Source organism: Phaseolus vulgaris, chromosome 5, assembly GCF_051622355.1.
Source record: "Phaseolus vulgaris cultivar YP4 chromosome 5, ASM5162235v1, whole genome shotgun sequence".
Lineage (NCBI taxonomy): Eukaryota > Viridiplantae > Streptophyta > Magnoliopsida > Fabales > Fabaceae > Phaseolus > Phaseolus vulgaris.
The window spans coordinates 4,250,779-4,272,981 of NC_143502.1; the positions used below are offsets into that span (position 1 = coordinate 4,250,779).

Below are 22,203 nucleotides of genomic sequence, written 5' to 3' on the forward strand. Positions count from 1 at the left end.
TGACAAATTTCTTTGCAAGCCTGGAATGAATGACGTGGGTACCACTTGGACAAAAACTGATAATGATTTTAAGGTTTTTGTTTTGTATAATTCAATTAATATTTTCGTAAAATAAATAAATATTATTTAAAATAGTTTTCTTTTGAATGTAAACGTTATAAACTAATTTTATTTAACTATAAATTTATTTGTTTTTTTTTAAATAAAAGTTTTCATGTTACACATCATAACTTGACATCTTAATTATACTGACACATCAAGTAACAACAATCATTTGTTATCGCATGAAAAAAATATTATTAAAAAAAGAAAAAAAAATATAAGAAACTAGACCAAAATTCATATATTAACAAAAAAAGATACATAAGTAGACTATTGATGGAAAAAACACACGCGGAAGCAACACACAATCACGAATCAAATGTAGAAAAATAAACGACACAAGATTTAACGTGGTTCGGTCGCCAACTGCAACCTACATCCACACAGACAACTATTAGGTTTTCATTCTGTCATGTGGCTTTATACCCAACAATCTCTCACTTGAAGTCACGGAACAATGTTAACCTACACTTCAATTGTGTACAATAATTAAGCTCACTCACTAAACATGGTATCTAGTCAGCCCAACCCAATTGGTCTTGACTTCATACTCAACAACTATACCTATTCATAACTATTACGTTGATAGGATAGTAAATTCTTTTACTAAATATTTGAATGATGAGTTTTGTTGGGTAGTATTCTATCATAAAAAAGTGTTTTGATCTCTACTTGTTAGATTTATACTTTGTTACATCATTCAAAAACAACTTATATTTAATAAAATAAACTCAGTAAAATTTCCAAAAAATATAAATATACTAATTTCTAAATTTTTTATTTATTTCATTGAGTGTTTAAAATATTTTTGTTTAAATCTAAGTATCTTATGTTTAATTTTGTAAGGATAACTTGATTATTAAAATGGTTTGGAACAAGAATTACTTACCCTAACTTTTATTTTAAAATAAACTTTGAAGTTGCAGATAATGTGAATCCCATAACACTTACCAAAACAAGAACTGATCCATATAATTTAGTTTCATTGACTTCTCTGCTGTTTATCTGTTCATATCTTTTACTTCATTTAATTATTAGGGCACTCCTTGGGTGATGAAATGGAACAGACTAATGAGGAATACATTAATGGAAGGTGGATACTGTTTATAAATTTAGTGTGCCAGATGAAGAATCTTAGCTTCATAAGTCAAAAAATATATAAAATCTCTATAGTTTGGGAAATTAATGTGTTAAATATTGTGTATAGATAAATATGAAGAGAGCTAACTTATATTTACACTGCCAATAAGTATTCTTGGAGATTTTTTTTAATAATAGAAACAAATTTGACATTTTATCTTTATACATAATTAATTAAAAGTTATAAATAGTAAAATAAAAAATTGTTTGTCACTAATTTATTAATTTACTCGGATTCCTTCCTTAATAAAACATGATAAATGTTCATATAGATTTTTTCTTGAACAGGTACAAACACGATATTTAATATTAATTAAATACATACAGAAATATCATTTAATATATTAAATACGTAGAAGTGTAATATTAATTAATTATACATTATATTTAATAAATAATATTAATAACGTGTGCGGTATTAATTATATATTATATTTAATAACATAATATTAATATTCTTTAATATGTGGCCAAATTCTTCGTTTACCTTTATCCTATCACCTTTTAAATTTTTCATAATTATTTTTTGTTCTGAATTTGAAAATTTGAAATTCAAAAAATACAATTTAAAAATAAATCATTTTACAAAGACATTATCATCATTTCACAAGAATAAATCATTTATTTACAAATCGAATGCAAATTTAAATTGATATAGTGCTGGACCAATTTGTTTTATAAATTCCTTTTTCTATCTTCAAAGTTCAAAAAGCCACTTTGTTATTAAATTATTATTTTTTCATACTCTGATTTATTTTATTTTTATATGTTAATTAATTAAATAATTTTATGGTATATTTAATGAATATGTTAAGTCTATAATTCAATAGTACCCAACTAAAATAAATAAGTTATAACTTTGATTGGAATATTGGTCCTAATATTTAGAATAATCGCATATGAGCATAATACTCAACCTCTTAAAACATGTTTTCTTCGTATTTGACTTTGTTTTAAAATTATTAAATACTTTTAATTTTTTATATTTTGTTTTTAAAATTGATATAAATATAATTTATTCATTAAAGTTTGACATTGAAGATAGAAAAAAACATATCTCCTTCTAATATTAAATTTATGATAATATCAATTTTTTTTCTTTTTAATTTTATTAAAGAAATTATTTAATAAATATTTAAAATGTATTACCAACAAAAACGGATGTAAAATACAAATTCTCATACCTACAAAATATTAGATCTTTTAAGCATTATAGTGCACTACTCTAATTTCTCATATTTCAAATTGTATTAACACAGTTAGGCCTCAATAAAATAAAATTGTACATTTTCAATACCTACTAGATAAATTTAAACAATTAGAACAAGAGAAACTAAAATTGTACTACAATTTAGGCGAAAAAAGTACTATTAAGTCTAAAATATATACAAAATTAGGATTAAATCAAAATTAAATTATGGAACAAAAATTGTAAAAAAAAGCTAAAATTGTGGAATAGGAATTAAATAAAAAACAAAACAAAAATGTTAACCTGATATTTATGTAAAATCTACTTTAATGAAGTGTGCGTTAGTAATTATAAATTATATTTAATAGATATAAAAAATAATATTATTTAATAATTAAATACGTATGCGTGATTCTGTAATAATTATACATGTGTATGGATGTATAAAGTTTATATGAAAAGGGGTATATTTAATAAATTTTTAAAAAATATATTTGATTAGTATTATACTTAATTAAATTGAGATTAGTTTGTAGTTGAGCGGGCCAGATAGGACACATAAATTATAATATTTAATTAATGTTATACTTATTAGTAATATAAGATATAGTTTATTTTAATGAATATAGTAAATAATATTCAACGTTGGTATACATTAAACACTTTTATTTTATAGATTAAATTATCTGACATGGGCAAGAAGAAAAAACGACTACAACCCAAGATTCAATTTGAAAAAAAAAAAAAACAGAATCGATTGAACCACTTTTATTATACAAGAGGCAATCGATTCTCGTTCTATCTTTAAAAGTCAAATCTTCATTCAAAAATCGATTTTGCAGCTTTTGAAAAAATTGAAAATCAAAGATATGAAAATTGATTCTCTACATTTAAAAAGTTTGAAAATTTGATTCTGCTTCTTTAAAACAACCCTGATGGTTTTGAGCACACTTGGTGGTTTTGGGCACAAACAAAACTATCAAAAATATTTAGATTAGACAGTATAAACTCTTTTGAAATATTTAGAATTAATTAATGAAAGGGTAGGGAAGTAAAATTTGATTTATCCTCTTCTCCTAAATCTAATCGGCGTAAATCTTCTCAATTTTGTGAAGATAAAAAAAATCTTTCACTCCTTTATCCGTGCCCACAACGTCGAATATACTGATCCAAACATAAATTCTTGTTGCTTGTCCTTCCCTCCTCCTTTATCATATCCAGACAGAGAAAAAGAAAACTATTCTATCATTGTAACTTGTACTGGTAGGCTAAAACCGAGAGGTTTAGGCCAAGAACTAAATACTAAATGCAACCGAGAGTTAACCGAGAGGTTTAGGCCGAAAGCTGAAAGGTTATATATAAAAGAATAAAACAAAATATAAATATTATTATAATAAGGCCCAATTAAGGTTAAAACCTGCATTAGGGGGTGTGTAAATAATAAAAAAGGTGTAGAAAGAAAGTCCAGAGGCAAAGCGGAAAGCCCATTAAGGAAACCCTATAAATAGGAGGTCAACATAAGAAAAAGGTAAGAGTGAACATTGTCTGATGATATTTGAAATTATTTCTGACTTTGGCATCGGAGCGCCTTGCAGGTACCCCCCCAACCTGTGTGAGGGAGAAGCCGAGAGCACCTTGCTGAGGGAGAAGCCGAGAGCACCTAGCTGAGGGAGAAGCCGAAAGCATTTGACAAAGAGGAGTCCAGAACATGAGCCCAAGAAGAAACTAAGAGAATCCGGCCCAAGAGTAGAGTATTTGTGTAAAGCCGAGTCTTGTCAACCTAGTTTCAGTATTCTCGGTCTTTGTTGTAAGAACATTTTGGCGCCCACCGTGGGGCCGAGAGGTAGCTGAAAAAGGTTGAAGACAATATGAGTTTAAGAGAAGAACAAGGTGGAGAGCATGCAGATAATATTAATATGTCAATGGCAATGTTGGTACAACTACAAAAAGAATTTGAGACATTAAAAAAGAATAATGAAGAAGAGTTGAGTATGTTGATAGCCGAAAACGCACATATGAGGAGAAAGTTACAAGAGGAAACAATTTTGAATTCATCTTTCAAAACCGTTCAGCCTAGGGTACAAGTAAATGGAAGGCTATATCACAACGAAAGTTCCCAAACCAAAAGAAGATTGCTTGAAAACTCTGGGGTTTGTGCAGGGATATCTTCTAGAAAACATCCGTTTTATGATGTTATAGTTGATACTCCGTTGCCCGACAATTGGAAGAATTTGACCTTTGACAAATATGATGGAAGTACGGACCTTGATGAACATATTGCAATATATACTACTCAAATCAGCTTGTATACATGGAATGATGCTGGCATGTGCAGAGTATTCCCTACAACCCTGAAAGGAGCAGTGTTGAGTTGGTTCACACGCCTCCCACCTTTGAGTATAGATTGTTTTGATACGTTGGTGGAAAAGTTCGGCGCTCAGTTTGCAACTAGTCGCCCTCATCATTTAACGTCGATCGCCTTAGTAAACATAAGACAAGAGAAAGGAGAGTCGTTAAGAATGTTCATGGAACGTTTTGGAAAGGTTACCCTGGGAATTCGAAATCTCAACCCAAAGGTTACCATGCATCACATGATAACAACACTGAAACCGGGACCATTTGCCGATAGTCTTTGTAAAAAACCCGCGATCAATCTGGATGAACTAAGGCAACAAGCATCAAAATTTATGCAGATGGAAGAACTAAGGGAGTTTCGAAATCAAGTGAGGGTTGATGGAGGTGAGAAGAGGGTGACAGAAAGAGAAAATGTACCTGTGGCAAGAAGAGCCCGAGAAGAGTTTAGGAGTCGAAAATTCCAACAGTACACACCTTTAAATACAAATAGAGCAAGAATTTTATAGGAAGCCATGGCAGCCGAAATAATACCACCACCCAGAAAAGCAAGAACACCGGAAAGAGCAGACCGCACCAAACATTGTGAATATCATAAAAATCATTGTCATAATACAGAAGAATGCATTGGGTTGAAAGACAGAATAGAAGAGTTGATTCATGCGGGACAGTTAAAACGTTTTATCCGAGGGGGAAATGCAAGAGTATGGTTAAGCCCTGAGAGAGATGTGAGAGGGGGAGAGATAGGAGAAAGAAGGGTGGAAAGGTTTGAAAGGAGAGAAAATAAACGAGTAGAAAAAAGAGATGATAGAAGGGCTGGAAGACTAGAAGAAAGAGGTGGTAGAGTTTATCAAAACACGCAGTCAGTAAGGCGAAGCAGGGAGCGAAGTTTGGGAAGGCCGGTCAGGGGGTTTATAAATACAATCTCAGGTGGTTTCTCTGGGAAGGAATCTTTGTCAGCAAGAAAACAACATTGGAGAAGTATCAGAGCTGTTAATCATGTTTTTAAAAGAAGAAATTTGCCACCAATGCTCTTCACGGACGAAGACTTTGAAGAAATTGATCCAGATCATGATGATCCTTTGGTGATAACGGTGGAAATAGCCGAATATGCTGTCATGAAGACCTTGGTTGATCAAGGGAGTTCGGTTGATATCTTGTTTTGGGATACGTTCAAGAGGTTATATTTGAGAGAAGAAGACATAGTGCCTTTTCGAGAGCAAATCATTGGCTTTTCGGGTGAAAGAGTTAGCACCAAAGGGTATGTTGATCTAATAACAACATTTGGAAGAGGCAGCAAAATTAAAAAAATTAAAATCCGATATCTGGTGGTGGATGCATCCACGTCATACAACGTGCTGTTAGGACGGTCTTCCTTAAACAAGTTAGGGGCAATCGTATCAACACCACACTTAGCCATGAAATTCCCGACAAAAAAGGGTGAGATAGCAACAATTTATGTCAATCAAAAAGACGCTCGGGAGTGTTATGCAGCAGGTTTAAAGATGAATTTGAAGATGGATAAAGATACTGAAAAAATAGTAGCCATGGTGGATTTGGATCCCAGATTAAATGAGGAAAGGTTGGAGTCGAAAGAAGAAACAACAGCGGTGGTGTTAGGCCAAGACGACAGACAATGCACTTACATAAGTGGAAGTATGCCTGATGAATTACTGAGCAAACTCATCACAGTGTTGCGTAACAATAAGGATTTGTTTGCTTGGCAGCCATCTGATATTCCTGGGATTGATCCAGAGGTAATGTGTCACAAGTTGTCTGTTTGCCGAGAAGCAAGGCCGGTATCTCAAAAACGAAGAAAGTTAGGAGAAGAAAGACGAAAGGCAGCAATTGAGGAAACCGAAAAGTTAATACAAGCTGGTTTTATTCGAGAAGCTAAGTATACTACATGGCTGTCTAATGTGGTACTTGTCAAAAAACCGAATGGAAAATGGAGAATATGTACAGACTACACCGACTTGAACAAAGCCTGCCCAAAAGACACATATCCACTGCCCAATATAGACCGATTAGTTGATGGGGTGTCTGGCCAAGAGATGATGAATTTTCTTGATGCTTATTCGGGGTATAATCAAATACAGATGTATGAACCTGATATCCCGAAAACAGCTTTCACCACTGATGTTGCAAATTATTGTTATAAAGTCATGCCTTTCGGTTTGAAGAATGTTGGGGCAACATACCAAAGATTGATGGACAAAGTGTTTAAAGAACAAATTGGAAAAAACTTGGAAGTTTACGTTGATGACATGGTTGTTAAATCAAGTGAGATACAGAAACATCTGGAAGATCTTGAAGAAGTGTTTGCACAAATAAGAAAGTACAATATTCGTCTTAATCCAGAAAAGTGCATTTTCGGCATAAGAGGAGGAAAATTCTTGGAATTCATGTTGACAAACAGAGGAATTGAGGCAAATCCTGATAAATGTGAGGCAATAATGCAGATGGGAAGACTGAAAAACCTAAAAGAAGTACAAAGGTTCGTAGGAAAACTGAACTCATTATCAAGATTTCTACCAGTATTGGCCGAAAAAACCAAACCGATAGTAAACTTGCTGAAAAAATTTGAAACCTTTGTGTGGAGTGAACAATGTGAGCAAGCTTTATCTCAAATCAAAAGCATGGTGGCCGAACCCCCAATCTTAGTAAAACCTGTGCCAACTCAACCCATCATAGTTTACCTAGCCACTTCAAATGAAGCCATAGGAGCTGCCTTGATCCAAGAAAACCCAGAGCAAAAACCGATATATTTTGTGAGTAGAACCCTCCAAAATGCCGAAACCAGATATCCCAAGGTTGAGAAAATTGCCTTAACACTAGTGTATGCCGCGAGGCGTCTTCGACCATACTTTCAGAATCATCAGATAATTGTGAGAACAGATTTTCCAATATCTAAAATTTTGAAAAAACCAGAACTTGGAGGTCGAATGGTGACATGGTCGATGGAGCTTTCAGAGTATGGAATCAAGTACGAACCAAGAGGACCAATTAAAGCCCAATCTCTTGCAGATTTTATCATTCAGATGCCGACATCAACACAAGTGGACTTTGTATGTAGATGGCGCGTTAAGCAGAAGAGGAAGTGGAGCAGGAATAGTACTTGAAGGACCAGATAATTTCCAAGTGGAGATGGCGTTAAGATTTGAGTTCAAAACATCCAACAACCAGGCCGAATATGAAGCTCTTGTTGCAGGATTATTATTGGCCAGAGACATGGGAGTTGAAAATGTCGTTTGCAAAACTGACTCACAGTTGTCGGTAGGACAGGTGCACGGGGAGTATAAGGTAAAAGACCCTTTATTAATGAAATATTGTCATAAAGTCTTAAATATTATGCAATGTTTTAACAAGGCCGAGATGAAGTATATTCCAAGAGAATTAAATATGAAAGCAGACTCGCTATCTAAATTAGCAAGCCAACAACGGCAAGTGCAACATAATTCAATCATACAACAAACCCTTAGTCATCCGACAGTTAGTCTGGACGAATGCTTCAATATTGTAACATCCAAAGACGACTGGATAAAAACATACACAGAAGTTATAAAGAATCAGGAGCAAGGTGTTGAGCCAGATGCAAAAACAGCGAAGAAAGTAGCTAGTTTCATTTGAATTGGTGACGAGTTATATAAAAGAGGATATTCTATGCCCCTGTTAAAATGTCTGACCAAAGAACAAGCTGAATATGTAGTCAAAGAACTTCATGAAGGAATTTGTGGACTGCATTGCGGAGCTCGAACGATGACAACAAAAGTCTGCAGAGCTGGTTATTATTGGCCAACAACCCGAGTTGATTGTGAAATTTATGTTAAAACTTGTAAAAAATGTCAAGAGTTTGGAAGTTTGAATCATATACTAGCACGGGAGTTGCAAGAAATTATATCTCCATGGCCATTTGCAAAATGGGGAATTGATATACTTGGTCCGTTCCCGCTTGGACGTGGCCAAACCAAATTCATGATAGTAGTTGTAGACTACTTTACAAAATGGATAAAAGCAGAAGCATTGACCAAGATAGTGGCTCAACAAGTTCAAACGTTTGTATGGAAAAATATAATATGTCGATTCGGAATCCCACACACTATTGTAAGTGACAATGGCCGACAATTCATTGACAAAAAACTTATGAAATTTTATGCAGATTTGGGAATCAAGTCCACAACCACTTCAGTTGAACATCCGCAAATGAATGGACAGGCCGAAGCTGCAAACAAAGTTATTCTTGGACAATTAAAAAAGAGGTTGGGGAGTGCTAAAGGTTTATGGGCTGAGAAATTACCAGAGATATTATGGGCATATCGTTGCACACCACAAACATCAACTGGAGAAACACCGTTCAATCTCACTTATGGAACAGATGCAATGTTACCAGTAGAAGTTAATGAACCAACATTAAGAAGACAAATGGAAGACTGGAATATCAACAATGAGTGTTTGAGAACCAATCTTGATCTTATTGGAGAACTTATAGAAAGAGCAAAAATAAAGGAAACAACAGTAAAGCGAAGGGCGATGAAGAGATTTAATGCAAAGGTAAAATTTAGAGATTTTAAAGAAGGTGATCTAGTATGGAGAATGCGAACTGATGCTCGAAAGGATCCACGACATGGAAAGTTGGCATCCAATTGGGAAGGTCCTTTTAGGATACTAGAAAACTTGCAAAATGGAGCTTATAGATTAGAAACTTTGGAAGAGAAAGTGATACCGAGAACGTGGAATGCAAGTCATCTAAAGTTCTATTTTAGTTAAAATAGATGTAAAAAGAAGACTTTTTGTGTACATACTTATTATATAATGAGAAGCTCATGAGGGGGGTTTAATGGGACATTTTGGGGTTGCTAAAACTTTGGATGTGTTGCATGAACATTTCTTTTGGCCTCATATGCATAAACATGTTCATAGTTTGTGTGATAAATGCATAGCTTGCCGCAAAGCTAAGTCTAAAATGCATCCCCATGGTCTTTATACTCCTCTTCCTATCCCTTCAATGCCTTGGGTAGATATATCTATGGATTTCATCTTAGGCTTACCCAAGACATCAAAGGGAAAGGACTCCATTTTTGTGGTAGTGGATCGTTTTTCAAAGATGGCTCACTTTATTCCTTGCCACAAAGTGGATGATGCATGCCACATTGCAAACCTCTTCTTCCAAGAAGTGGTTCGCTTGCATGGGATTCCTAGGTCTATAGTGTCCGATAGAGATCCTAAGTTCTTGAGTCACTTTTGGAAGACCTTGTGGGGCAAGCTTGGAACTAAGCTTTTATTTTCTACCACTTGCCACCCACAAACTGATGGTCAAACCGAGGTGGTGAATAGAACTTTGGGACAACTATTGAGATGCTTTATTTCGGGGAATCCTAGAGTGTGGGAGAATTTACTACCCCATGTTGAGTTTGCATATAACCGAGTAGTAAATTCTACCACCTCCCATTCTCTTTTTGAGGTGGTCTATGGGTTTAATCCCCTAACACCTCTTGATCTTCTTCCTATTCCCCTTCTTGAAGATGTCTTGTGCAAAGATGGGGATGAAAAGACTTCTTTTGTGAAAACTTTGCATAAAGACATCAAGAAGAGAATTGAGAAGAAGGTTGACAAGTATGCTGAACTTGCCAATAAAAGGAGAAAAGCATTGTTGTTTGATGAGGGCGATTGGGTTTGGCTTCACTTGAGGAAGGATCGTTTTCCTACTCAAAGGAAGTCCAAACTAATGCCTCGAGGGGATGGACCTTTCCAAGTCCTCAAGAGGATTAATGACAATGCTTATGAGTTAGATATGCCTGATACATTCTTAGGTAGTCATACTTTTAATGTCAGCGATCTAACTCCTTTTTCTGTAGGTCTCCAGAATTCGTGGTCGAATTCTCTCCAACTCGGGGAGTATGATGGAGATCAAGCTCAAGAGAACATGGAGGCCACTCATCAAGCTCAAGAAGAGGTGGAGGCACAAATGGAGGACGCCCATGGAGGTCAAAGTCCACCTCAAAGGATTACAAGAAGCATGTTCAAAGCTTTGGGAGCTAGAGGACATTTATTTTCTCTTTTTGTAGTTTCTTTAGTTGAAGGTGCATAGAGGGAAACTTTAGAAACCTCTTTTGTTATAGCATCTTTTAGGCTTTAGTTAGGAGCTTTAGGGGGGTGTGTTAGTAGATAGGTGTAGAAGTAGAATAGGAGGTGCCAAAGTGAAGGAAGGAGTCACACCTTCCTCATGGCTTGAAATAGGCGCCGGTTTTAGCTAGCTTTGGGAGGGAAATTTGAATTGTTTTAGCTTGCATTTTCAGCACCTTAGGCTATATATAGAGGTGCTCTCTTTGTAAAATTCAGATTGGAATTAATCTAAGAAAACTCTACTCAAATTTTGAGTGACCTTTGGAGAGCTTTTGGAGCCTTTTTCTCTAGTCTTATCTTGATGGATCATTGGAGTCCTCAAGTGGCGGCATCACTCTCATCTAGGAGCATTCCACACTTCTAGTGGCGAGATCATCCAACATTCTTCCATCTTCATGAGCACTCTCTTCTCCTTCCTTTCTTCTCTTTCAATTACTCTTGTTGTCTTGTGTTCTTGAGCATTTTTGGTTCGGCTGTTCTTAATTTTCCAGCACCTATGTTTTGTTCTTTGTCTTTTAATTTCATTTTTGTTCGGTTGAAATGTGTTCTTATGCAATTCTGTTCGGTACTCTTTAATTCTTCCTCTTTGTTGATTCAATTTGACAATATTTGGTTCATCCAAATGAGTTTGGGATTTGGTACTAGTAATTGGTGAGTTCTTGTCTTAGAACCATGATCCAACTCTAAGAAAAGTGCCTCTATATTTTCCAGCTCAAGGTGATTCCTAAAAATGTCAAGAATCTTGTTCTATGTGGCTATTGGAATCACATCACAACTCATCTTGTTAAACTTTCATTCTTTTTTCGGCCTTGGAAGCTTTCACTTCAGGTGAAATCCCTCCCGAAAAAATATTTACATAATTCTTTCGGCCTTGGATGCTTTCACTTCAGGTGAAATCCCTCCCGAAAAAATATTTACATAATTCTTTCGGCCTTGGATGCTTTCACTTCAGGTGAAATCCCTCCCGAATAAACATTTATATACTTATTTCGGTCTTCACAACTTTCAAATTCGATGAAATTCCTCCCGCCAGAATGTCTCATAACGCTCATAAGACGTTTTCATGTCGCATAAAAATCGAAAGGTCCAAAACGTTTAATTATTAAACCTTAAAAATCGCCAAGTCCAAAGCAATAATTTTACAATTCAAAAAACCGAGAGGTAATTAATAAATCAAAAAAAAGTCTCCAATTCCCATGTCATATTTTGATACCATTGCATATTCCAACCACAGTCACATCAATTGCATAAAACTCTTTACAATTCAATCCCAACAATTGCAAAGGTTCAGGTTTTCTTATACTTAACAATTTAAATCAATGTAATTGTACAATAACAATATTGATCTCGTCAATATCAAAGAAGAAAACATAACTTGAATTTATACTTGATGGATTTAAAGATCAAAATTACTTTTACTAGCTAAAACCGAAAACAAATAACAATACGTTAATCACATGATGTTACGCTTTTAAATTCCAATCGAAAGATCCCGGTACCAAGTTTATCAATAAAAGAACGTTTCAAGAAGTTCAAATTAAGTGACCAAAAGGTCAGCACTCGGTTAAAACCGAGAGATCTTTAATATTCATTTATAACCAAAATAAACTTAATTATTCAGACCAAGCAACCGATAGTATCACACTCGGAAAACCGAAAGGCTAATAATTCTCATAATATGATTATAACGGAAAGAAAATTTTCACTAGATAATAATTCGAATGATAAAATCATGATGTTAACCTCAAGCTCATAGTAAGAAGTTCCAAATAAGGAATTACAGCACGAATGCAAACATCAGCTATATTCATTAAACATCAGAGCATCCCAAAACAAATATCCTTCTCAACAAGTAAACCGAGAAGTTATAAACAAAAAGATTAAAAACCTATATCTAATTAGCTTTCGATATTAATTTCTTCAGCATCATTGTCCGGAATCTCATTCGCAGGAACTAATTCACCATTATAGACATCCTTCTTAACATCAAAGTTGCCTTCATCAATACGAATCTTATAAAAATATTTTGCTTGTTGAAGAGCCTTATCAAAGCCAAGTTTATGCTGTTCAAAAATAAAGCTTTCGGCTTCAAAAACATTAACCTTCAGCTGACTTATCTCTTCATCCATAAGTTTGATGGTGTTTTTAGCAGATTCGTCTGCAGAAGATATCTCCGATACCTTTTCATGCAAAAGTTGATTTTCTTTGAGAAGGCGAGCGTTCTCTTTGTCAGATCTTAAGTTTTTACTCTTCAATTCAGAAATTTCCTTTCCGAGATCTTCCTTTTCAACTTCTTGTTCATTTTTCTGCTTCTTCATCTCTTCTAATTGCAAAGATAAAGAACTCATTTTTTCCTTATATTCAACAAGATCATTCTTCAACTTTTCAAACTCAGATAAAGACACACAGTTTCCATTCTTCGCCTTCATCATCTTCCCAATAAAAAGACTTCTACTTGATTATTCAATAATAGAATCCGCCAATGAAGCAGCATCAGTATTTTTCAACATGTTGTAAGATGATTCACAAAAAGAAGTTTGAACAAACTTCACATATTTTGTTGAAGTACCAAAAACTGTTTCAGAAAGAGGTTCAGTCGAAACACTTTCAACATGGCGATGGCGCCGAGAGGAAGAATGTGATCTCTTGCTACTTCTATCTCGTTTCTTTGACTTCTTAGAAGGACCGGCAACATCAGCATTATTTGTAGGTTCAAGCGCTTCAACATGTGCAACTGGTTCCACAACTTCTATTTCCACCACAAGATTCACCACATTCTCACACCGAGGGGTTACATCACCTACCTTGTTCAGCAGCTTTGAAAAATAGGATCGAGCTTTCGGATTCGCGCTTGCCATCAAAGCTGAAAATCAATAAAAAATTTAGCAAAGTTAAAAAACTCATCCTATAAAGCGAGAAAATGTGAAACAACCACGTACCAATGAGATCCTCTCAGGGATTTGATGAAGTGTACAATTGTAGCAAGGCGCGAGTGGGAATCTGGTACGAGAGGTGACTAAAAACTTCGATAACATGGCGATCGGCCACACCCATTGAGTGAAACGATATTGAGTTAAACTTCACGGGATCTCTCGTCCAATACAGGGGAAACTTTGGAGAATCTCCATTAAAAAAATACTCTCTTCCTATTGGCTCTATTAGAATTTTGAAAAATCCTCCCTTAAAATCCTTATATGAGGACGTAAAAGGTTTAAGGAAACAAATATTGGGTTTGCTGATAAGGGATAACCACCCTGGCCGTTTACCAGGCCGAGAGCTGTAATAGTACAAGAAAGAAGCGGGACTAGGAGAAAGTGATATTAATTTACACAAAATACTAAAAGCTTGCATTGAAGCCCAACCATTAGGATGAAGCTGAGTGGGAGCAACATTAAGAAAATGAAGAACGCCCATTTGAAAGTTGTTCAAAGACAGTCGAATATGAAGATCTCTAAAAAAGCAAGCATAAAAATAAAAAAATTCATAGACATCACTGTTAGGATTAACCCAACACGCCGAAAAGAAATAATATCATTTTCAATATCAGAATAATAAATTTGAGAATGGGAGAGAAAACTACGAAGTTCGCTAGCAGAACGATACCGAGAAAAAATCTCTCGGACATTAGGATTAACCCACTGATAACCTGGACGAAGATTTTTCCGAGGCTTAACAATTTCGAGTTCTGAAGGAGCGTTAGCACTAGCAGCCCCATCTGAATCATTCATACAAGAAGGAGTAGAAGACGAAGACTTCGAATCAGGATGATCTTCTTCTCGAACCACTCGGCCAGTTGATTCACCACCCGCGCTTGAAAAATCATCAGTAGCAGAAGAGCTTGAAAGAGACATATTACCTTTACAAGAACCAAATGAGGATTGAAAGTGAACTTCCTTTTTGACAGCAACGAAACTCATACAAAACCATAAAAGGATGAATGAGAAATCTATTTATAACCCAAATAAACCCTAGAATTTGAAACGTTGCAACAATATGAAACCGTTCAAAATATGTCATCTAACGGTTAAAATAGCAAATTCACGTCAAATCATTCAGCCTCAGCAAAATGAAGCACGAAAACCAAGGCATTTAATATCAAATCAAATCAAATTTCAAAATTATTATATTATATTAAGACACAAAAACTTTTCTTTAAAAACTTAAAAAAAATTTATTTCTGTCTCGGGAGCCAGTGTACTGGTAGGTTAAAACCGAGAGGTTTAGGCCGAGAACTAAATACTAAATGCAACCGAGAGGTTTAGGCCGAAAGCTGAAAGGTTATATATAAAAGAATAATACAAAATATAAATATTATTATAATAAGGCCCAATTAAGGTTAAAACCTGCATTAAGGGGTGTGTAAATAATAAAAAAAGGTGTAGAAAGAAAGTCCAGAGGCAAAGCGGAAAGCCCATTAAGGAAACCCTATAAATAGGAGGTCAACATAAGAAAAAGGTAAGAGTGAACATTGTCTGATGATATTTGAAATTATTTTTGACTTTGGTATCAAAGCGCCTTGCAGGTACCCCCAACCTGTGTGAGGGAGAAGCCGAGAGCACCTTGCTGAGGGAGAAGCCGAGAGCACCTAGCTGAGGGAGAAGCCGAAAGCATTTGACCAAGAGGAGTCCAGAACATGAGCCCAAAAAAAAACTAAGAGAATCCGACCCAAGAGTAGAGTATTTGTGTAAAGCCGAGTCTTGTCAACCTAATTTCAGTATTTTCGGTCTTTGTTGTAAAAACATAACTCTACTAAAAAAGACACACATACTAGAAGGTTTATGACTAAATCCAATTATATCTCTTCATAAAAACTTTTCACTTAAAAATAGTCTAATATCTGGATAAGTATTAGATTTTCTGAGTCATAACAAAATACGAAAGTGTGGCTCGTGTTTCTTACGTCTTCTCTTTTACAAGTAGCAAATGAGTGTATGAAATCCTAATAAATCTATAATGGTGACTAAAAAATAATAATAAACAAAGTATCATAGTGATGTAGGGAGTAGTGGTTGTGGGAGAATCTTTTTCTTTAACCTAAATAGTAACTCTGCATTTACAATGCTTTTCATTCATTGTTGGCCAATTTTTTCCTGCTCCATATTTTTTTTAACCCGCACAGTATCATTTTTTCAAATTTTCAAAATTATCTTTATTCCGAATTTAAAAATCCAAAACAGTAAATAAAATTCAAAAATTAAAAATACATTTCACACATAAAAATTTAGAAAAAAAATTAAAAATATATTCTGGATAAAAATTTCCAGAACTCAAAATTGTTTTCCACCAAAAATTGAAATCCAGAATATTTCCAGATAAAAGGTTTCAGAAGTAGTTTTTATCTACATATTTTCGTCATTTAAGAGAGATATTTTTGTCATTCAAAATAACGAGTACGAGGAGAAATTGCCTCATTGTTTTTTTTTTTTTTACATTATATTATATTGTTGGAATTTAAGTATACATTAATAGAAATATTTAGTATGTTTTATAATGAAAAGAGAATGACTTTTATAAAAGCCTTACAATCACCGAAACCGAAATCTACGTAACAGATAACTAAGAAATAAGCACTACTATTAAAATATATAAAATCTGCGGCAGATTTATTTAACTCCTAAAAGCTAGCTTGACTTATTCATCAGACTTTGCCAAATATCCAACATAATTCCTCCCCTTAAACTGATACGTTAAGAGCATTAGTTTAACTTTCCATCCTTCGAACTCTAAGCAAATTCCTGAGCTTCACAAATTGATCCAACTTGATAGGCTTAGTCATGATATCTGCAACTTGATCATTTGTTCCAACAAAAACCAGCTTCATGATTTCTTCATTACACAAGTCTCGCAAGTAGTGATACCTGACATCGATGTGTTTTGTCCTCCGATGCATGACTGGATTTTTAGATAACTTAATCGCCGAGCTATTGTCGCACATGATGTCTATACATTCACCATTTACAGCTCCTAGCTCCTGCAACATCCCTTTTAGCCAAACACAGTGACACACAGAGGAACTTGTTGCAACATATTCAGCTTCGGTTGAGGAGAGAGTGACTATGTCTTGATTTCGAGAACTCCAGCTAACTGTAGCCACATTCAGCAAGAAAACATATCCAGAAGTGTTCTTCCTGTCATCTACATCTCGAGCATAGTCACTATCTGTGTATCCCAACAAATTCATTTTTGACAATCTCCCATAGAACACTCCAAAGTCATGTGTTCCTTTTACGTATCTTAATACTCTTTTGGCAATCAACATATGTTCTTCCTTAGGGTCAGACATAAAACGTGAAATCAAACACACTACAAACATCAAATCAGGTCTTGTTACCGTAAGATACATTAGACAGCCAACAAGTTGCTTGTAAAGCGTTGCATCAGCTCTTTTAATCCCCTCATTTGAAACAGTAGTTCCTGGAACAATTGGATTTTTGACAGAGTTACAGTTCCCCATATTAAAACGCTCCAACACCTTCTTTGCATACTTCTTTTGACATATGTGTATCCCAGCTTCACTTTGATGAACTTCCACTCCAAGGAAAAACTTCATTTTCCCCATGTCCGTCATTTTGAATTCCTTTTGCATTGAGGACTTGAATTCTGCGCACAATATTTTGTCACTTCCAGTAAAATTCAAGTCATCGACATAGAGACTTACTACCAATAAATTTTTTTCTGTTTTCTTGAAGAACAGGGTGTGATAATAGTCACTTTTCTTGAACCCTTCCTTCGTAAAGTAACTCTTAATTCTGCTGAACCATGCTCTTGGCGCCTGTTTTAAGCCATAGAGGGTCTTTTTTAAACGATAGACTTTGCCTTCCTCCCCTACTTTAAGATATCCTTCAGGCTGATCAACATAGACTTCCTCTTTCAATTCACCGTATAGAAAAGCACTTTTGACGTCTAGTTGATAAACACACCAACCTCGTTGAGCAGCTACTGCAAGAATACTCCTAATTGTATCCCATCTGGCCACTGGTGCAAAAACTTTTGTATAATCCACCCCTGTTGTTTGAGAGTAACCTTTCGCCACTAAACGTGCTTTGCATTTTTCGACATTTCCTTCTTCATTCAGCTTTGTTTTGTATATCCATTTGACGCCGATTGTCTTTGCTCCTATTGGCAATTCTGTGAGCTCCCAAGTGTTGTTTCTTTCAATGGATTGAATCTCCAACTTCATTGCTTCATTTCACTTTTCTTCCTTTGCCGCTTCAGAGAAGTTTATCGGATCATCATTGCATATGAAAAAAGCAAAGTTTGCCCAATTATCATCTTCTTCTTCTCCGCTTACAAAATCTTGAATCCATCCAGGTGGCTTTCTTGCTCTTTTTTATTGTTTTTCATGTTCACGCACAGGATTTGCTGCTGTAGTGATCTCTTCTGTTTCTTCTCTCGGAGCATGTATTGCTATAGAATTTTCAGGTCCTTCTTCCTCATATTCGTCCTCATTTTGTTCTTCTTCGAGAACTCCATCATCATCTTCCCATGTGAATATGTTTTGCTCTGGTGTACTCAATGTCCAGTCCCACTACGCTTCTTCTTCGAAAATAACATCTCTACTTATTGTGATTTTCTTCGTGATTGGATCATACAGTCGATAAGCCTTGGGCTCCTCACTAACTCCAAGCTTGATACATTTATGACTTCGATCATCAAGCTTGATTCTCTTTTGTATCGGAACATGAACATGAGCAACTGAACCGAAAACTCTGAAATAGTCAACCTTTGGCTTGATTCCTGTCCATCTCTCTTCAGGCACCTTGTCTTTTATTGCCTTTGTGAAACTTTGATTCAAGACATGAACTATCCATCTAACTGCTTCTGGCCATAGAAATCTTGGCATTTCTTTCTCGGAGAGCAAGCAACGCACCATGTTCATGATAGTGTGGTTTCTCCTCTTTGCTACTCCGTTTTGTTGAGGAGTACATGATGCCGTCAATTGTCGTTTTATGCCATGCTCTCTGCAAAATTCGTTGAATTTGTCTGAGGTGAATTCGCCTCCTCTATCTGTCCTCAGACCACGGATTTCAGTCTTAACTTCTTTTTCAACAGAAATTTTGAACGCTTTGAAAGCCTCAAACGTTTCTGCTTTTTCTGCAAGAAAATGAATCCATGTTTTACAGGAAAAATCATCAACAAGCACGAACAAATACCTTTTTCCACTATGAGACGTTTGGGGTGATTGGACCATATAGATATGCATGAATTAGTTCTAGCTTCTCTGTTGCTCTCCACTTGCTCTTCTTTGGGAATTTTTCTCGTTGTTGTTTTCCCATATTGCATATTGTGCACACCTTAACATCCTCCTTCAAGCTAGGTAACCCTTTCACCATTCCTTTCTTTGCCATAATCTGAATGGACTTATTATTTAAATGTCCAAACCTCCTGTGCCAAAGAGATCCCACGTCTTCTTCTTCCACCTTGAGACATTTCTCAGATGTTGGTTTCTTCTTAGCGTAAACCAAAAACATCTAATTCATCGTCATTTGAGTCTCCATGATCAACCCTCTCTTATAATGATATATCTTGCACACATTATTCTTGATCATAATGGTCAGATTCTTCTCCTGAAGTTGTCAAATGCTCAACAAGTTGTTGGTCAGATTCGGAACATAATAAACATCAGTCAAAACAAGTATTATCCCCTCCACTTCAAATTTGATGTTTCCTTTTCCTTGAACTACCATTTTAGAGTTGTTTCCCAACCGGATAGAATGCTTGAAACCTTCATCTAGATCAACAAACCAAGATTTTTCCCCCGTCATATGGTTTGAGCATCCAGAGTCCAAAAACCATATGCCATTTTCTTTGAGATTGCTCACGTTGACATGCGCCATTAGTAAACATTATTCTTCTTCGTCAAACTCGGCATAGTTGACGTTTCTTTCGTCACTAGTGCACTTGAACTGATAGTGACCTTGTTTTCCACATCGAAAACATTGAATGGTTGCTCTGCGTACAAAGGATCTGCCTCTACCTCTGTAGCTGCTTCTTCCGCGTCCTCGTCCTCTTCCTCTTTGAGCGTTCCTTGACACATTTTCCACTTGCAGAACGTGCTCTTCACTCCTTCTCTCAACCACCTTGCTCTCATGTATTTGTAGTGATGCTTGTAACTCGTCAACAGTAAGGCTATCAATATCCTTTGATTCTTCGATGGAGCAAACCACAAAGTTGAAGTTGTCTGTGAGACTTCTTAAAATCTTTTCAACAATCTTGACATCGTCTAATTCTTCTCCACTATTTCTCATGTCGTTGACGATCTCCATGACTCTTGAAAAATATCCTGTTATTCGTTCTCCAACCCTCATCTCCAAGGTTTCGAAAGTTTTCCTTAGCCTTTGTAGTTGTGCGCGTTTCACTCTAGCATTTCCTTGGTGCTTGATTTTCATGGACTCCCATAGTTGTTTGGATGTCTCCTTCCTAGTGATAGTTTTCAACATGGTTTTGTCAATTGAAACCATATGACGGGGGGAAAATCTTGGTTTGTTGATCTAGATGAAGGTTTCAAGCATCTTGTTCAGTTGGGAAACAACTCTAAAATGGTAGTTCAAGGAAAAGGAAACATCAGATTTGAAGTGGAGGGGATAATACTTGTTTTGACTGATGTTTATTATGTCCTGAATCTGACCAACAACTTGCTGAGCATTGGACAACTTCAGGAGAAGAATATGACTATTATGATCAAGAATAATGTGTGCAAGATATATCATTGTAAGAGAGGGTTGATCATGGAGACTCAAATGACGATGAAACAAGTAGTTTTTGGCTTTGAGATCCTTGAGGATAGCTTCTTCAAGCACCTTTTTCTGAGTCGGAGTAGGTGATTCGATTTTTCTCAGATCGTCAAATCCTGGTTCAATGATGCTCCAGTACTCCTTGGATCGAAGAAGGTTCTCCATGAGCAAACTCCAGTGGTCATAATCTCCATCGAATTTTGGTATGACAGGTGCGGTGAAACTGGTAGTGTTTGCCATTTTTCAGTACTGTGTCTTTCCTCTCACTCTTGTTATGTGTAGCTCTGATACCAGATAATAGAAATATTTAGTATGTTTTATAATGAAAAGAGAATGACTTTTATAAAAGCCTTACAACCACCGAAACCGAAATCTACGTAACAGATAACTAAGAAATAGGCACTACTATTAAAATATATAAAATCTGCAACAAATTATTTGACTCCTAAAAGCTAGCTTGACTTATTCATCAGACTTTGCCAAATATCCAATATAGAGACAAAAAAAGAGAGTAAATACTCAGTTTCATTTGATATAATATTCAACCATAATTCTTTGCAAATCTAAAAGTAGAAGTGTGCAACGATCTTCTATTCACTTCCATAGTTTTTTTCCTGCATCTTTATAAATCTTTTAATTTAAAACTACCCATTTTGACAAATGGTGTATAGTTTATTTATTTTTTTATTTGTTTTTAATTGTTAAAATTTTCTAATTCTAAAAATTCAGAATACAATTTTGTATTTTCAATTTTAGAGTTCAAAATTTTAGAATTCAAAAGAAAGGGACGAAGGATGTTAATAAAAAAGCGTAGAAAAGAACAAAATTATCATTTTACGTTTCTTTAGAGTTCTATGAAGGTGCATGAAGAAATGGCCTCTTTCTATAAAGTAAACAAGGCTGTTTCTACCTGACCCCAACAAATGACTTCCTGCACCCCATGATTTCTAAAAAAGGCCATTTTATCTTTTTTTTAAGTGTCTGTTTGGATCAGGGGGTGCACTGTTCCTGCAGACGGAAGTGAGGGTGCACCCCCTGTTTGGATCCACAAATGGCAGCGTGTGAGAGGGCGCGGAAGGGAGTGAGAGGGGGCTGAGGCTTTCTGCTCAAAGTTGCGGAGAAGTAAGGAGAGAAGAGGGGATGTGATTCTTAAATCTGTAAAATTACCTATATATCCTCATTCTTTCATAATATTTACCATTCACATTCCAATATTTTTAAACTATATTGCACATGTCATAAAACATAAAAAATATTAAATATATTTTATTTCAAATATATTTAAATAATGATAATAAATATTAATTAAAATCATTTAATTTTATTCTAAATAAACTTTAAATATCCAAGAAATATTTAATATATTCATAATAAAAATAAATATATTAAATATGTTTTTAATAAAATGAAAATACCTATATACCTAAAAATATATTTATATATTTATAATAATAAAAATTATTATATTTTAAATTATATATTATAATAATCTAGATTTTGATTTATTAATGTGAATACAAAATTCATTTAAATATTTAACTTCTAACAAGGATTAAAATGTTA

General features: G+C 35.0%; 2 protein-coding genes across 2 annotated transcripts; one reads left to right on the plus strand and one right to left on the minus strand.

Annotated features, from left to right (window-relative positions):
- The first annotated feature begins 5,298 nt into the window (after positions 1-5,298).
- On the plus strand, positions 5,299-7,905 carry LOC150027432 (uncharacterized). The gene has a single exon (XM_090302344.1). The coding sequence runs from the start codon at positions 5,299-5,301 to the stop codon at positions 7,903-7,905; it is 2,607 nt and encodes an 868-aa protein (XP_090158470.1).
- Positions 7,906-19,752: 11,847 nt separating this feature from the next.
- Positions 19,753-20,367, minus strand: LOC137836154 (uncharacterized). The gene has a single exon (XM_068645009.1). The coding sequence runs from the start codon at positions 20,365-20,367 to the stop codon at positions 19,753-19,755; it is 615 nt and encodes a 204-aa protein (XP_068501110.1).
- Positions 20,368-22,203: the final 1,836 nt, after the last annotated feature.

Bases quoted from the DNA above. Each gene is read 5' to 3' on its own strand.
- LOC150027432 (XM_090302344.1), top strand. From the start codon at position 5,299: ATGGCAGCCGAAATAATACCACCACCCAGAAAAGCAAGAACACCGGAA.
- LOC137836154 (XM_068645009.1), bottom strand. From the start codon at position 20,367: ATGGTTTCAATTGACAAAACCATGTTGAAAACTATCACTAGGAAGGAG.